This window comes from Arachis duranensis, chromosome 6 (assembly GCF_000817695.3).
Source record: "Arachis duranensis cultivar V14167 chromosome 6, aradu.V14167.gnm2.J7QH, whole genome shotgun sequence".
Classification (NCBI taxonomy): domain Eukaryota; kingdom Viridiplantae; phylum Streptophyta; class Magnoliopsida; order Fabales; family Fabaceae; genus Arachis; species Arachis duranensis.
Window position 1 is genome coordinate 32,473,767 of NC_029777.3, and position 17,184 is coordinate 32,490,950.

Here is a 17,184-nt window from a genome sequence, read left to right on the forward strand (position 1 = left end):
AGGGCCTACAGGAATAACATCCTGGCCTAAGCGGCTAAACCAAGCTGTCCCTATCCATGTGCTTGTGGCGTGAAGGTGTCAAGTGAAAACTTGAGACTGAGCAGTTAAAGTCGTGATCCAAAGCAAAAAGAGTGTGCTTAAGAACCCTGGACACCTCTAATTGGGGACTCTAGCAAAGCTGAGTCACAATTTGAAAAGGTTCACCCAGTTATGTGTCTCTGGCATGGATGTATCCGGTGGTAATACTGGAAAACAGAGTGCTTTGGGCCACGGCCAAGACTCCTAAAGTAGCTGTGTTCAAGAATCATCATACTTAACTAGGAGAATCAATAACACAATCCGGATTCTGAGTTCCTATAGAAGCCAATCATTCTGAACTTCAAAGGATAAAGTGAGATGCCAAAACTGTTCAGAGGCAAAAAGCTAAAAGCCCCACTCATCTAATTAATACTGATATTCATAGATGTTTTTGGAATTCATTGTATATTCTCTTCTTTTTATCCTATTTTATTTTCAGTTGCTTGGGGACAAGCAACAATTTAAGTTTGGTGTTGTGATAAGCGGATAATTTATACGCTTTTGGCACTGTTTTTAGTATGCTTTTAGTATGTTTTAGTTAGTTTTTATTATATTTTTATTAGTTTTTATTTAAAATTCACTTTTCTGGACTTTACTATGAGTTTGTGTGTTTTTCTGTGATTTCAGGTATTTTCTGGCTGAAATTGAGGGACCTGAGCAAAAATCTGAGTCAGAGGCTAATAAGGGCTGCAGATGCTGTTGGATTCTGACCTCCCTGCACTCTAAGTGGATTTTCAGGGCTTTCCAGCAATATATAATAGTCCATACTTTTCCCGAGATTTGATGGCCCAAACAGGTGTTTCAAGTCAGCTTCAGAATTCCCGGCGATAAACGCCGGAACTAGCACAAAAGTGGGAGTTAAACTCCCAAACTGGCACAAAAGCTAGCGTTTAACTCCAAGAAAAGTCTCTACACATGGAAGCTTCAATGCTCAGCCCAAGCACACACCAAGTGGGCCCAGAAGTGGATTTTTACATCATTTACTCATGTCTGTAAACCATAGGCTACTAGTTCTCTATTAATAGGACCTTTTGCTATTGTATTTGGAGAATCTTTCAATCTTCGGATCATCTTTTGATCATGTTTTTATGATTGAACCCTCTTTGGGAGGCTGGCCATTCGGCCATGCCTAGACCTTGCTCTTATGTATTTTCAACGGTAGAGTTTCTACACACCATAGATTAAGGTGTGGAGCTCTGCTGTACCTCGAGTATTATTGCAATTACTATTGTTCTTCTATTCAATTCAGCTTATTCTTATTCTAAGATATCACTTGTTCCTCAACTTGATGAATGTGATGATCCGTGACACTCATCATCATTCTCACCTATGAACGTGTGCCTGACAACCACCTTTGTTATACCTTAGATTGAGTGGATATCTCTTAGATTCCTTAATCAGAATCTATTGGCGGCCATTCTTGAGAATCCGGAAGGTCTAAACCTTGTTTGTGGTATTCTGAGTAGGATTCAGGGATTGAATGATTGTGACGAGCTTCAAACTCGCGATTGTGGGGCGTTTGTAACAGACGCAAAAGAATCACTGGATTCTATTCCGACATGATCGAGAACCGACAGATGAATAGTCGTGCTGTGACAGAGCGCGTTGAACATTTTCACTAAGAGGATGAGACTATAGCCATTGACAACGGTGATGCCCAACATACAGCTTGCCATGGAAAGGAGTAAGAAGGATTGGATGAAGACAGTAGGAAAGTAGAGAGACGGAAGGGACAAAGCATCTCTATACGCTTATCTGAAATTCTCACCAATGAATTACATAAGTATCTCTATCTTTATTTTATGTTTTATTTATCTTTTAATCATTAATCCTCCATAACCATTTGAATCCGCCTGATTGAGATTTACAATATGACCATAGCTTGCTTCATACCAACAATCTCCGTGGGATCGACCCTTACTCACGTAAGGTTTATTACTTGGACGACCCAGTGCACTTGCTGGTTAGTTGTGCGAAGTTGTGATAAAGAGTTGATATTGCAATTGAGCATACCATGTTGATGGCACCATTGATGATCACAATTCCGTGCACCAGTTATGCCCAATTTTATTTTTGTAAGAATACATGAAATTAGTTAAATGAAAAAGTGTAGACTATCCCTAAAATATTTAATGTTAAATGGTGATGCGGAGGTATGTGTAATCAAATGGTGATGCGGAAGTATGTTTAACAATATGGTGATGCAGATGTGTGTGTATGTAATTAATGATGTGGAGGTATAATGAAAAGATAGAAAATGAGAAACCATGAATGGATAATGATTCATAAGAACTGTTTGTTGAAAGGGCCTTTATGCCAAAGGGCTAATGCGGAAGTTCCCGTCTGACTAATAGCATAAGATTGCTAATATGGGAATATCCGTCTAACTGATAGCATAATTATGTTGAATGGGCCTTGTGCCAAATTGTTAATGCGAAAGTGTCTGGCTGGCTGATAGCCTAAGATTGCTAATGTGAGAATGTTCACCTAACTGATAGCACCGTTTCTTACCGTGATGCCAAGACATCTTAACTGACATGGGTTTGCCCATGATGATAATTATGCCTAACTGACACGGTAAAGACACCATATTCGGAGTTTGCCCCGAGTAATGTTGGATTGTAGATAGACAACCGACGCATGAGCTCATGGCCTGCACTAGAAACAGGCATGCATAATAAATTGTTTGCGCATTTGATTGTGATTGTTTACTGTTCATTCTTTCTGCTACATGCTATCTACTTCTTGTTAATTTTTTATTCCCTGATTCCTGTTTGTATTTAAAGTTGTATAATCACAAGTTCTCCAAAGCTTAGATTAAGATAATAAAACTAGGAACAATAGCCATAGAGAATAACATAAGGAGCGACATTAACCCCAATGGGAGATGTCAAGATAGATTTATGTCAGAGCCGCGATACAGAAGTAGCCGAGGGATTTAGCAAGCGAGTCATTACGATAGAGCTAGAGCTCTAGGTTTCACGAGAGAGACGTGTTTTCATGGTGTCACCTTATTGGGAACCATATAGGTTCTCACCCCTTCCTTTTCCTTTTTCCCCAGATGGAGGATTTTGACTTGTCTACCGCCACTGAAGTTCTATTCAGAGAGGTACCAGAGGAGCATGTGTTTCCAGACCCTACAGGAAATGCTCGAGACTAGTCCTGAGATGAGGTTTGCAGACTTGTCCCTCTATGATGCACCACTATTTCATGGTATATTTTAGGTTGAATTGAGTGGATTTTATCCGTTATTCTCACACTTATTCATAGAATTCGCATGTTTTACATTTTTCTTCCTAATTTCATGCTATGATTGAAAACATGCTTCTTTGGCCTTAAATTTGCTAATTTTAATCCTCTCTTATTACCATTCGATGCCGTGATACGTGTGTTAAGTGTTTTCAGGGTTTATTGGGCATGAATAACTTAGAGGATGGCAAGGAAGCATGCAATAGTGGAAGGAACACAAGAAATTGAAGTTTTGGGAAGCTGGTATCGATGCGCATGGGTAAACGACGCGTACGTGTGATCGGTGCAGCGGCGTGGATGATGCGTACGCGTGACCTCTCTAGGTTTTAGGGTTTCTACTCCAATTTCTTCTTAGATTTAGATTTAATTTTTGTTTTTATTTACAATTTCTTGCAATTTATTGTTCTAGCACCTTTGTTCTTCAATTCTACTTGTTATTTCCTTCATTTTGTTATCCTTATGTTTATGCACTCTTGATACTTTGGATCTTTGTTAATGCAATTTATATGTTCATGTTGTTATTGCTTTCTTCAGTTGTCATTGTTAATTTCTTTCAATTGGTAGTTGTTAGATTTTATTATTGTTGCAATTTTACCATACTTTTATTTTGTGCCTACCAAGTGTTTGATAAAATGCTTGGTTTGATTTTAAATTAGATTTTTGTATTCTTAGCTTGGTGATTAGAGAATTATTGTCGGTTTAGAATTTTCTCAATAGAAATAAGAACTTCGTTGTAAGCATAGTTTCAAACCAACTAATAACTCTCAATCAAATTTTAATGTTTTGGTTGTCACAAGTACAAATCCCAATGAAAAATTAACCGAAGTATTCAAATCTCGGGACGTCTCACAAGGAATTGCAATGAAGTGATCAATTATTGGATATGAAAGGGTAAGGGGGTTTGATTGATAAAAGGGGGCAAGGAAATAAGTGGCAAGAAAATAAAGCAAACAATTAAAGGAAGCAATTAATAAAGAGAGACATTCATGGCAAGGATTGGAAAATAGGCTTTCTATCCTAGTCAGTAATCATAACAATAATTAACAAGAATTTATCTTATTTTGTCATCTCCAACAATGGAAGAAGGTATAATGTTATCTTCACATAGGGAGAAAGTCAAATAAGACTAGCTAATCTCAATCCAAAAGTCCTAATCAACTCACTAATTGAATTAGCAAGAGATTAGAGTCAATGGAAATAATATCAACTAACAACTCCAGATCACCAACATGAGTTGGGTCTTAATGACTCAAGATTACCTAATTTCTCTTTCCAAGCCAAAAATGCTAAAAAATCTACTCTAACATCCAACCAAGCATTTTGTCAAACACTTGGAAGGCATAAAAAGAAAGCATGGTAAAATTGCAAGAAATGTAAAATCTAACAACTACCAATTGCAAGAGAATAACAATAACTAATCAAATCAACAATAAAAGAACATCAAACATCAAATTGATTAAAAGAAATCCAAATCCAACAAAAGTGCTCATAACATAAAAGTGACATAAAAGGAAATTAACAAGAAAACTAGGAAGAACAAAGATGTAAGGACAAGTAATTATAAGGAAGACTAGATGAGAACAAGAATTAAACCGTAGATCTAAGATGCAAAATAGCCTAAGAACCCTATTCTCTCTCTAGAAACTAACCTACATGATGCTAACCCTACAACTAATTGCTCTCCATTTGTCCAAGCTTGAATTCTACATGAAATAGCCTCAGGAATGAGATGGATTTGGGCCTGGGAAGCTCAGAAATTGCCCCCAGCAAATTCACTTTAATGAGGTCACGTGATCAGCGTCACGCCTGCACGTTGGTGACGCGTGCGCATTCCTGGCCAAAATCCCTCCTCACGCGTACACGTGGATGACGCGTGCGTGTGGCTCTCAATTCTCCAGATGCTCATTTCTTCATGAATTCTCCACTTTGCATGCTTTTCTCTTCACTTCTTCCATCCAATACTTGCCTTATGAACCTAAAATCACACAACAAACACATCAATACATCAAATGGAATTAAAGTGAATTAAATTTAGCTATTTTAAGGCCTAAAAAACATGTTTTTACAGTTAAGCACAAATTAAGGGAGAATTTCAAAACTATGCTATTTCATTGAATAAATGTGAGATAAGTTGACAAAATCTCCCAAATTAAGCACAAGATAAACCACAAAATTTGGGTTTATCACTTGGATTGAGTAATTTGGAGACTCTTGAATTGTCAAAGTCCCTTGTTGGTTGGTGATTGAAAGTTGCTAGTTGGCTTGAGCTTCACTAACTCTAGTCTTTGATTAGGACTTGTGAACTCAAGATTGATTTGCTCACTTGACTTTCCTTCAATTGTTAGAGGTTAACTAAGTGAGAGCAATTTGTAATTACCATCATAATTGACAATGATAATGAGGATAGGAATTCCAATTCTCAACCCTTGCTAGAACCTTTCTTAGTTGTTAGTTATTTTCTTGTTATTTACATTCCTTGCTTATTAAACTCAAAACCCAAAAATATACATTCTCATAACCAATAATAAATATACTTTCCTGTAATTCCTTGAGAGACCACCCGAAGTTTAAATACTTCGGTTAATTTTATTGGGTTTGCTTAAATGACAAACAATCTAAACGTTGATTGAGGTTTAATTATCGGTTTAGAACTATACTTGCAACGCGATATTTTTTGTAAAAATCTTTATTGACATTTTTCTTCCGTCACTCTACGATGAAAAAAAAGTAGGATAGATGGTCTTTATTTCTTAGACTTTGCTTTCCCTCACTTTTATAGCAATTTTGAGGGGTAGAACTTGATATTTTCTTTTCTTTGTTAGTCCGGGTACCAGTTTAGGGGTTTTCTATATGAACCAGGTATCTGGAAAGTTGTCAGTTGTATATAAGTTTATATGTATATCTATTTATAGCTAAGCGTGTCAAGTTTGTATGAACTAACTTAAGACGTATATATGTATGCAAGCTTTTCTGCAATCTTGTTGCTATTTTAATTTTGCTGTTAAATTGGTGTTTATTTTACATTGTATATCTCTGAAGATGTTTATGGTTTTGCTAATAGGTTTGTTAAGAAAGACATATGATAAAAATAAGCTAACATACGCATTTCATTAGTACGAAAGGCTCATATGTAGTAAATATTACCAAGTCTAGAGTATATACGGCTACTGGGAAGTAACACCTGACGACTGGCAGTAATCCGGACCTGCCGAAAATTGGGTCATTATAGATATGGCTAATGTGGTTGAGGACTACTTTAAAGACAATTTCATTTCTTCCAATTAGGTGGATCCTAAGCCTTTTTTCATAGACTTTGAGTCTGAAGTTATAGCAAACATGAAGCGTAGGCTTAGGAGACCTATTTCTCTGGATGAGGTTAAAAGAAAGTTACTTTTAGTATTCACCCTCAGAGTGCTCTGGAAGAAGATGGTATGACGACTAAATTCTTCCAATTCTACTGAGATATAGTGGGAGAATACATGTTTCGGGTAGTCATAATTTTTTTTTCTGAAAATAGAATTCTAAAAAGCTTTAATTTTACTAATATCCGCCTAGTGGCAAAGGTCCCAGATGCGAGTAATATAACATAGGTAAGACCCATCACTTTGTTTTCTATTATATACCAAATCATATCAAAGGAGCTGGTTTGTAGACTTCAAGATTGTATGAACAATGTGATTGGACCTATGCAGAGCACATTCTTCAAAGGTAGACTTATTTTTAACAGCATTCTTATAACACATGAATGTATTACACTATCTTCAACAAAATAAGAGAGGTTTGGAATATGAAATGGCACTCAAGTTTGATATGAGTAAAGTATGTGATAGGATGGGGTGACATTTTCTATGATTTATTTTGAAAAAGTTGGGTTTTGACTTAAGATTCATTGACTTGATTCATAAATTAATAACCACTATTTCTTACTTTGATATTTTAGAAGGACAATGCTATGATTTTTTTAAAATCAAATAAAGGCACCCGTTAGGATGATCCTCTATCCCTTTTTCTTTTTTTTTTATTTTGTGAAGAAGGCCTTTCTTTCTTACTACACAAAGTAGAGCATAACAATCTCTTTCAAGGAATTCGAATTAATAGAAGATGCCTGATTATAAATCATTTGCTATTCATAGATGATTCTATTCTATTCTATAAAATCTTAGAAGATAGTTGTTCTTCTATTCTAAAGTTGTTGGAGTCCCATGATAGTTTCAGTTGCTAAAGAGTTAATAATCTTAATAAGTCAGCTCTATTATTCAATAACAACATTCCATGTCTGATTAGAACCTCCCGAGCTGCTCAAATAAATATTTCTCACATAAGTGCGCAGGATAAATATTTGAGTCTACCTTCCATTGTCAACCTCTCTAAACAAAAAACTTTCAATTCGATCAAAGATAAGGTCTTCAAGAAAATACAAGGGTGAAAAAGGTACTTGTTATCTAATGGAGAGAAGATAGGTTTTATTTTGGGCAGTTGGTAAAGACATACCAATATACAATCTATCTTGTTTTAAACTTCTGAACAACTTGCTTAATAAAATTTATAGTATTCTAACTCAGTTCTGATAGGGGCAGAATATTTCAAAAGACGTATGGTGCGAATTTACTAGATAAGATAACTAGGCCTAAGAAAGAAGACAGTCCTGGATTTAAAGACTTTTATGCTCAAAGTTTGGCTCTAATTGGTAAACAGTGCTAGAAAATTGTGACTCAAACTAACTCTCTTATATCTAGAATTATTAAAGGTTAATACTTTTGATTTAATTCTATTCTTATAGCAGAAGTAGGAACTTTACCTTCTTGGAGTTCGCAAAGTATTCTAGAAGGGAGGCGAGTTGCGAAAAGATATCAGCTGGAAAGTTTGTTTTGGTGAAATCTAAAATTTCAGTGAACCTTGACTCCTCTCTCCTTACCCTTGCATTGTTCCACCATCTGCAGCAATGCAACTAGATAGCCACCATTTATTATGCATGATGTTAAAGACTTGTTTTTGGCAAACAAACAGGGAAACTAAGCATTAATTATTTCAAATCATTTTCCTTTAGAAATTGCTCTAAAAATCCTCTCGATTACTCTAGAAAAAGGTGAAGACTCAATTCAATGGGTGATGAACATGACAAAAACATATGGTGATGCTGTATCACGATATAGGATTGTTTACTAATTACACCATGCTTCTATATTGAGTTATGTCCAAACTTCATGCAACAGACACTACAAGAAAAACACCCATTCAGGTACACTTGAAAAGTGTAGTCAAAAGTGAAAAAAAATGATGCCTTAGGCTACGGCTACGCTTTTTGGGCTACGGCTACGCTTTTTGAGGTGATTCCTATTCGGCCATTGCCTATTCTCAAAGGCTACGCTTTTCTGCACCAAGGGCTACGCTTTTGGCGTTTGGGAATAGGCTACGCTTTTCAAGTGATGCTATCCAGGATCAAAGGCTACGCTTTTCAGCTTTCATTTTTCCAGAATAGGCTACGCTTTTCAACGCTACTGCATCACTTGTAAAGCGTAGCCACATTGTATACCATAGCTACTTTTTATAAGCGTAGCCTTAGATCCCTCTTTTAACAAAATATATTTATAATGAACTAAAAATATTGGGATGATCATAAATGAGTATTCATACATCTCACACTAAATTAAACATACCCATATCAAAATATACATTAGACCACTTAGAATTTACTACTAATAAACTATAAAAAACCAAAATATTGTATCCTACATAAGTATCTTCTAATAAAAATTATTAACCTTCTGATAGAAGAGAAAAAAATCTTGTTCTTTAAATATCTTGTTCAACGGAAGATCGTATTTGGGAGATTTCTGGTTCTTCATCTGCCTCAAATCCCACATACCTGGGAATTGCATTTCATCGTCTTTGGAAATGATATCTTAGAAATAGTAGCAGGCAAATCTTCAGACAGAACCTAACAAGAGTATAATTAATAATCAGCAATGACATTTTCTTACAAAGTGTAATAAAGTAATAAACACAAATAAATCATAGATGAATACATGAGCCATTGGTCTGAACATATCCTTGTGCATATCTCAAGGGAATTAGCCTGAAATTTTCCTTTTTTGAGTTTCAGTCCTCGCTCATTCTATGAATAAGGATACTTCTTTATAAACCTTATACTAATCTAATTCTCCCCCTAACATCAAGTCTTTTATTTAAACTGCAGTACACAATTGTATTAACACTTAACAATAAAGACGAGTTCCCTGATAAACTACACAAGATTATTTCCCCTCACATTTGTGTAATATCTAGTGCTTACTCAGAAATTGTATGACACTTGTTCTTTCCTTGTTTTGATGCATTTCCTTATGGAAATGAGGAAACACATTTTTTGGTATTTTATGTTGTGTGTCCTGGCTGTGTGGTCTAGATCTTAAGGGTTGAATTTCTTGGGCATTTTGCTTCAATTTGTTTGAAAAGTTCAGTTGACTCTAAATCATTTTGAAATTATTTTGTTAAATATGTGTTACTATATGGAATTATATATGTGGTCTAGAATCAAAGCTACCTGTAGGTTTAAGGAAAAAGCCACATAAATATTTGATATATTATATTAACCATGGAACTTGCATCCTCGTAAAAAAAATATTAAACAAACATAGACGGCAAGATTTTTTAAGGATAATGAATAGAAAAACCTCTAAAGAATATCTTGAAAGCTCCTTCACACGAGCATAAACATATTCTGTTTTTCCTGCAATGTCAAGAAGCAAAAGTAGCATATTAACAGGAAAACTGACTGGAAATTTAAATTGGGAGAGAAAGCATAATCTAATAGCATAAAGTTTCCTTTCCATAAAAGCAGCAAATGATGATGCATCAAGCCAATTAATTTTTCTGCATTATGAACTAGTGGCTATGCAAATGTATCGTCACGAAACCACTTATCACAAAAACTTAGACTGTTAAGTAAAAGCACATGAATAGTTATATATCTAACAGCATCCTCATATGCAGCCTTTTTAGGCTTAAAGCGTGAATTACCATAAGTCTATTTTTTGCCTTGTGCTGAAATTCTATCCTGTTTTTTGGAAGAATGGGGGCAACAAGAATCAAACTTGAGACCATTGGTCACAAAAGCTATGATACTATATCATGTAACCACTTATCCCAAAAGTTTAAGCTAGGGAGAGACCCATGAATGGTTATATATCTAACATGTATTTGTTTTTGTATTCTTTTGAAGAAAAAAAAATCATATTGGACCACTACAAAAATGGAAAAGAAAAAAGGAAAAGGGGGGGGCAGTCCTTGAGGAGCTACAAACAACATAAAGCATCAATCTGAACTACTTACAACTCATAACAATGTACTGAGTACAACAAAAACACAAAATAATATACTGAACAGGACCAAAAGAAACACGATCAAACCTACAACACAACTGCTTTGTCTTCAGATACTCACCATCAACCTTTCGGTATACCAAGTCCAGTGGAACAGAATATCTACGGGAAAATCCTTCAATGGCCTGACATGAAATAAAAAAAATTAAGGCAGAAGTAGTTGACTGCAATTCATGATTATAAAACTACTCAGACAGAGTAAAACCTTTGTTGGATTTCCTTCATGATCAAACAATTTTGAAACTGGAGGACCTCGAACCTCAACCTCCACTTCTGCTTGTTATGTGGAAAGATTTTCAATGGCAACCTGTGGATTTCAAAACAGGAAACAGACACAATTAATATATGTTTTACTTCAACATTTCTAGGTATGCATTGTGATAACAGCTTATAGAAAATTTCTCATTTTGTGTACCAAATCATAAGTTGGAACTTCTGCAAATTCATTTGCATTATATCTACTAGTTGGGTATTACCATATATTGTGCACATATTGTTCTTTGTCCTCTCTTAAATATTCACGAGAAAAAGAAGAGAGTGCACAACAGACATTTTATCACATAAAGATATTTATAAAATATATTACCCAACTACACCCAGGTCTGCATGTTACAACCAAAAAAAGAAACCAAAACAAAAAAAAAACAGCATAAATTCTCACCAGAAGTGTTACTGGTAAAGAGCACATTTACAGATTGCTGAAGTTCCACCCACCTGGCTAAAACCATTGAGGGATCCTTCTTGTTTAGATGGGCATCCCCTAATCTTATGTTAGACTGCAAAATCCTTCTCAACAAAACAGTATGAGCATGCTCCGATACCTACAAACACAATTGCCCAAGTCCAAGTCAATAAGGTGATTGTAGAATAAAAAAGATAGTCAAGTATTCACAAAACAATGAAAGGACTAAAAAGGAGTAGTTATACTTTGAATGCCAGCAATTTACAAGCCTTATCCCATTAAATGAGATTAGCTAAATTGAAAGGGTAAGTGCGTTCTTGTGATAAACCAAGAAAGAAACTGGATTTACATTTCATCCTTATATCCTCCCTTCACATTACCTTTACATCCTACTGGCTTGCTTTCCTAAGAATGGCCCGCATGAGTCATGATAGAATTTTCTAACAAAAATCCTTCATTTTCCAATCTATATATATCTGCTAACAATTTCATAAGTACATTTTTCCTACATTTATATCCCACAACAATTTCAAATTCAGAGTACTTCCCTAAACCTATACCTTGCATTAACAAACTTTGGAAATATTCCACACTCCACAGTAGAAGCAAGAACATGGAGTACAAACAAAGAAGATAGAGAAATAGCACAACTCGTTAACAGTCTTTATTTATTATTCACACTTACCATATCACCTCCTTTAGTGGGAGGGCGGAATTTGATTGGTGGAACAAAAATATTCTCAAGAAAGAACATTGAGTGACCTGCTTTCTTTCCATATCCCTGACCTTGAATATCATTAATATAGGAACAGAGTCGAACCTCATTTTTTCACAAAAGTTCTAACGTCATTTTAACCTGTAATTTGAATAGAATTAATATATGATTCTAAATTTTCCAACAGTATGTGAAACTTTTCAGTGTCCGGCTGACACTTTACATTGAGGTTAATTCAATATTTGGAAGAAACTAACTTGATATAGAAAGGACCAGAAAATCAATTTTGCTCAGCAAGCTTGTAAGACAACTTGTACCTTTTTGAATCACTTTTCTTGGTCCCAGCAGATTTGATATCCTCTTCATATGTTGTATCCCTGTCATCGGTTATAGTCTCAATTGCCAAACCTGCTGGTACTTAGTTTCCAATGAGAGAATAACACTAATAACAACTACAAACCCTAACAAGGCAAGATGCAAAATAATAAAGCAAAATGCAAAATAAAAAAGCAAACTCTAACATAGTAAGAAGCAGAAATTACACAAGATTGTAAAACCCCAAATATCAGAACAACAAATCCTCAAAATAAATTACAAAACCAGATAAACCAGGCTGCAAAAAAAAATGGAAGTTGCTACCGTTTCTCTATTAATGGTGGCATGAGAATGTCAAGATAAACCAGGCTGCAAAACAAGGAAAGAAGAGAAAATAGACAAGATGTATATTAAATCACAGTGGTGAGAAGCAATGGTGAGAATGGCGCAGCGACGATGGTGAGGGCGGCGCAGCGACGATCAGTGCAAGATGGCGAAGAGGAGCGACGGTCAGTAGTGCAGCAATGTGGACAGTGGTGAGTGCGGGTGAGTGGTGAGTGGGGGGCGACGACGGTCTATGTGAGACTGAGAGGGTCTCTTCTTGTAGTGAGAGGGTTAGTGGCGAGAGCGAGAGTGAGAGGGTCAATGGCGAGAGTGAAGAGAGTGAGTGGGGGCAACGATGGTGAGCAGGGCTTTCAGGAAAAAGTGAGACTGATGGTGAGCAGGGCAACGATGGTGAGCAGGGCAACGATGGCGAGGGCTTCTACTTCACGATGAAGGTGATGAGTGAGCTTTCAGGAAAAAGTGAGACTGAGGGTTTACGAAAGGGACGAAGGTGATTGAGTGACATTTGGAGGGAATTGAATCACAAAAAAATTTACTAAGTGTGATGAGTTTGCTTTCAGGAAAAAAAGCTCTAGATACATTAGGCATCGCTTTTAAAATGGACCCAAAATTTAACAAATAGGCTACCCTCTAAAAGTGTCATCTTTGATATGAAAAATGAACCTATAGATATTAACTTACGGCTACGCTTTATAAGTGATTTCTATAATATCTAAGGCTACACTTTTTAAATGATGCTGCAATTGTGTATCCTTTTCTCTTATAAAAAGGCAACACGGAGAAAAGCGTAGCCTATTCATAGAATAGGCTACGCTTTTCAAATGTAGCTTAAAAAAAGTGTGGTTGAATGGGTATTTTTCTTGTAGTGAGAGACCTGTTTGGAACTATTTGTGGAAGTTGACAATCCCCTATAAGATTTTACTCTTCACATGAAAAATCCTTCATGGTAAGTTTTCTGCTCTACTCCTTGTCCACCAGCAGTTCCCATCCGCTCTGATGGCTTACTCAATCTACAATTCAGTACCAGAATCACTCATGCACTACCTGTTCTTCTGCTGGGATGCTAATTTAGTGAAAAAAGAGTTCTTTGCCTTATCTCATCCTAAACCCTAATTATTTATGCTTCTTTAATTGGTGGAGGGATTCGGTGCTGCAAGCTGGTCAACAAGGAACGAGCCTCAACATAGCTCATTTAATTTTGGTTACAGTTTGGAATATTTAAAAGAAGAGGTACTAGCAAATCTTTGAGTACGTCCAAGAGTCTCTAGAGGAAGTGCTAGCAGCAACGATTAAGGTGAACCAGAAACTCATTGATTCGAGATCTACAACAGTGCCCTAAATTTTATCCATAATTTTTTTTCTATGTTTTGTCTTTTTTACAATTTCGCCTATTATTAGCGAATGTTTGGGAGTCCTCCATTTTTTATATTTTTGTCCTGACTTTTGGACATTGTTTTTGTTTTTCTATTGAATAAAATATTACTAATGTCTTTAAAAAAAGACTGATAAGGAAACTAAAAACTGCACACACACATTATATATAATTTTTTTTATATCTTTTAACATAGTAGGTCACATGCTAATTTGCACAAATTTAAACTCTATTTAAGAGTCTGTACTGGAATAAAATAAAATTTGAAACTGAATATTACTTACTTAAGTAACTTAATTAATCTAAGTTGATTTTTCGATAGTTACTTAGCTTGAATCATCTATCATTTCGGTTACATCAATTAAGTACTCGAATAATATATACTATATTGTATTAATAATACGTAGTTTAACACTAATTACAATTTTAGTCCCTTTTCCTTCAATAATATTTCTGAAAAATCTGTCATGTTGACGAATGACACTAATCATCGGTACAATATTAATTTCAACCAAAAAAAAGAAAAGCAAAAAAAATAAAATAAAAGAAAGGCATTGCCAATAGAACTGTATATATATGAAATAGAAATAGAACTATTCCTTTTCAGATGTCCACCAATATGCAAAAACAGAAATGGTGAGGTGTTTAATCAACTAGGAATTAATGTGTAACTTTGTGTGTATTGTATGTATACATATAAGTAGATTAATGTTTATGAACTGTGACAAAAGTAAAGTGTTACAATTGATGATTATGTAAAATGTTGCGAAGTTGCTGAGGGGTGCATGGAAGAGCAAGAGCACCTTTGTGTTGAAATCCATATTCTTCCTTAGCCATCTCCAGAAGCTTCAAGAACGCCGGATCCGTCAAATAATCCAATTCAATCATGAACCTCTTCTTCTCTTCTTCATCACCACCCTCCATTGCTATAACCGCAAAATGCCCTTCCGGCACCGATGTTACTATTTCTTCGTCGCCGTCGTCGTCGATGTCACTTATGGGATAAGCCCTTTTACTTAGGGCCAAGAATGCAAGACCTTTAACTACCTTTGTCACCAGAGACTTGAGGCTTTTCCTTCTAATAATCACCTCCATAATTGTTCTTGTTCTTGAAAACTGAAATCTTGATATAGCTAGACAATTGACAATAATACCTTGGTTTAGTTTGTTCAGTGAGCTGATGAGACTTGAAAGTTGATATAATAGATATGTATATATAGATTTTTGTAGTGTGGGATGTTGAGTACTTGCTAGGTACGTAGATTTATAAGAATGAGATATGATTGGTGGAAGCACAAAGGAAGCTTCATTCTCTTATGGTTATTAATTATTATTGTTATTATTCGTTAAGGGTGGAGCCAGCCATATTATCCATTTTCCGTGTTCACAGACATGATCATTTATTGCATCTTTGACGCGTCTTTTTCTCATTCAACAAATTATTACTAGTATCTTATTTAATTTTATCTTAAATTAATATTATGCCATCTAACAAGTAGCAACATATGAATCTATAAGTGTGAGACGAGTATTGAGGTTTATGGAATTGATATTTTATTTCATTGCATCGCGTTAATGAATGTAACCGTTTAAGATAGAGATAAGTTATGAGAGAACAATAATAAATGAAAAAGCTAATAACTAGTTAATATAGAATTTTTAATTTTTAATGTGTAGTTTCTGAACTTTTATATCTACAGTTATGATTCATTGCATGTGTCAAATGTTTTTTTTTTCTTTTTTTGGTCGTTTATTGACAAATAGGTATTTTTCTTTTAGCAAAACTGTTACGATAGATGTAATTTTATGAAACTAATGGCAAAATAAAACTGTACTACATTTTCCTATAAAATTATCATCCTCTGTATCATTTAATTAGGTGCATTTACCCATATGAAATATTATAGACTTTATAAGAAATGTTAAAAATTTTAAACTTCAATTACTATATGTTCCGAATGTTACCTGAAATGGGAATTTTGATTTGAACATAAGATCTAAACTTCTTTTAAGATAGTGTCTGACTTGTGTTGGTGCTGAGGAGTTGTCGTCCGAATTTTTCGTGAGGAGATAGAGGTAGTACCTGCAAGAGACTCCGATACTTAAATTAACAAAGGCTTTTAAGAGGTTTTTAGTAAATTGGATTTTGAATATACTTGACAGTATAAGTGTATTTATAGTAGAATAGATAACCATCTTTTAGAGTAGTTCCACCTTAGATGGTGGATGACCGTTCCCTTTTGTTAGTGAGATTGTTGAAATCTCCCGTCTAGATTAATAGAAGATATCTTAGGAGTTAGTTACTTATTAGATAAGTAGGGCTGAACTCGTGTCACTGTGTTCGACCTCTATGAGGTCGGGGTAGGTGTCGGTCCGGCTAATACCCATTGATTGGATTTTATTCATTATTTTGGGTCTGGCTAAATTATTGGCTAGTGCATGAACAGTGTCCATGCTCGAGGTCGAGCTTTATGAAGTTGAGCTCGAGCAATTAGATGACCAAGTCGAAATGTTGAGTTGTGAAGAAGTTGTTTAGTAGTTTTGAAGTTTGAAGTCAAAGAGGTCGGTCAACTCAACATGATTCCAATGATGTAACATTTTCGTAACGTTACTCTATAACCATTTGTGCGCTTTTTCCGTGCGCTATCATTTTGTTGTAATGTAGTTGTTACTTTCTTAAAAATTGTCGTTTGGTGACATGATATTACAAGCCGTTTTGATGCTATGTACGACTTGCTTTCTTTATACGACTTGTTTTTGGCCAAGTCATTTTTCATGAACTGATTTGCACAACTCGTACTTTCTGAGTTATCTAAGGTTTGTAGACTCTGTATGACTGGTTTTAGCACATCTTGCTTAATCAGAGAATATTTCTTGTCTTAGTTTCATACAACTCGTTTAGTTCGAGTTGTTTTGAGGATGCATGATTTGTTTTAATACAAATCCTATTTCTGAATCTTATTCTGATTTCGTACAACTTATTTTATACCGAGTTATTTTGCATATTGTAGATTTGTTGCACAACTTTGTTTTTGATACAAATCGCTTA

General features: G+C 35.2%; 1 protein-coding gene and 1 long non-coding RNA gene across 2 annotated transcripts; both read right to left on the reverse strand.

Annotated features, from left to right (window-relative positions):
* Positions 1-8,941: 8,941 nt before the first annotated feature.
* On the reverse strand, positions 8,942-12,517 carry LOC107493675 (uncharacterized). The gene is made up of 7 exons (XR_002363784.2): positions 12,421-12,517; positions 12,074-12,244; positions 11,368-11,527; positions 10,912-11,013; positions 10,768-10,831; positions 9,999-10,054; positions 8,942-9,265 (listed from the first exon to the last, which is right to left on the reverse strand). It is a non-coding gene; the product is annotated as an uncharacterized LOC107493675 (long non-coding RNA).
* A 2,173-nt stretch (positions 12,518-14,690) lies between these two features.
* LOC107493679 (auxin-responsive protein SAUR21) lies at positions 14,691-15,351 on the reverse strand. Its single transcript, XM_016114735.3, has one exon. The coding sequence runs from the start codon at positions 15,228-15,230 to the stop codon at positions 14,874-14,876; it is 357 nt and encodes a 118-aa protein (XP_015970221.1). The 5' UTR covers positions 15,231-15,351; the 3' UTR covers positions 14,691-14,873.
* Positions 15,352-17,184: the final 1,833 nt, after the last annotated feature.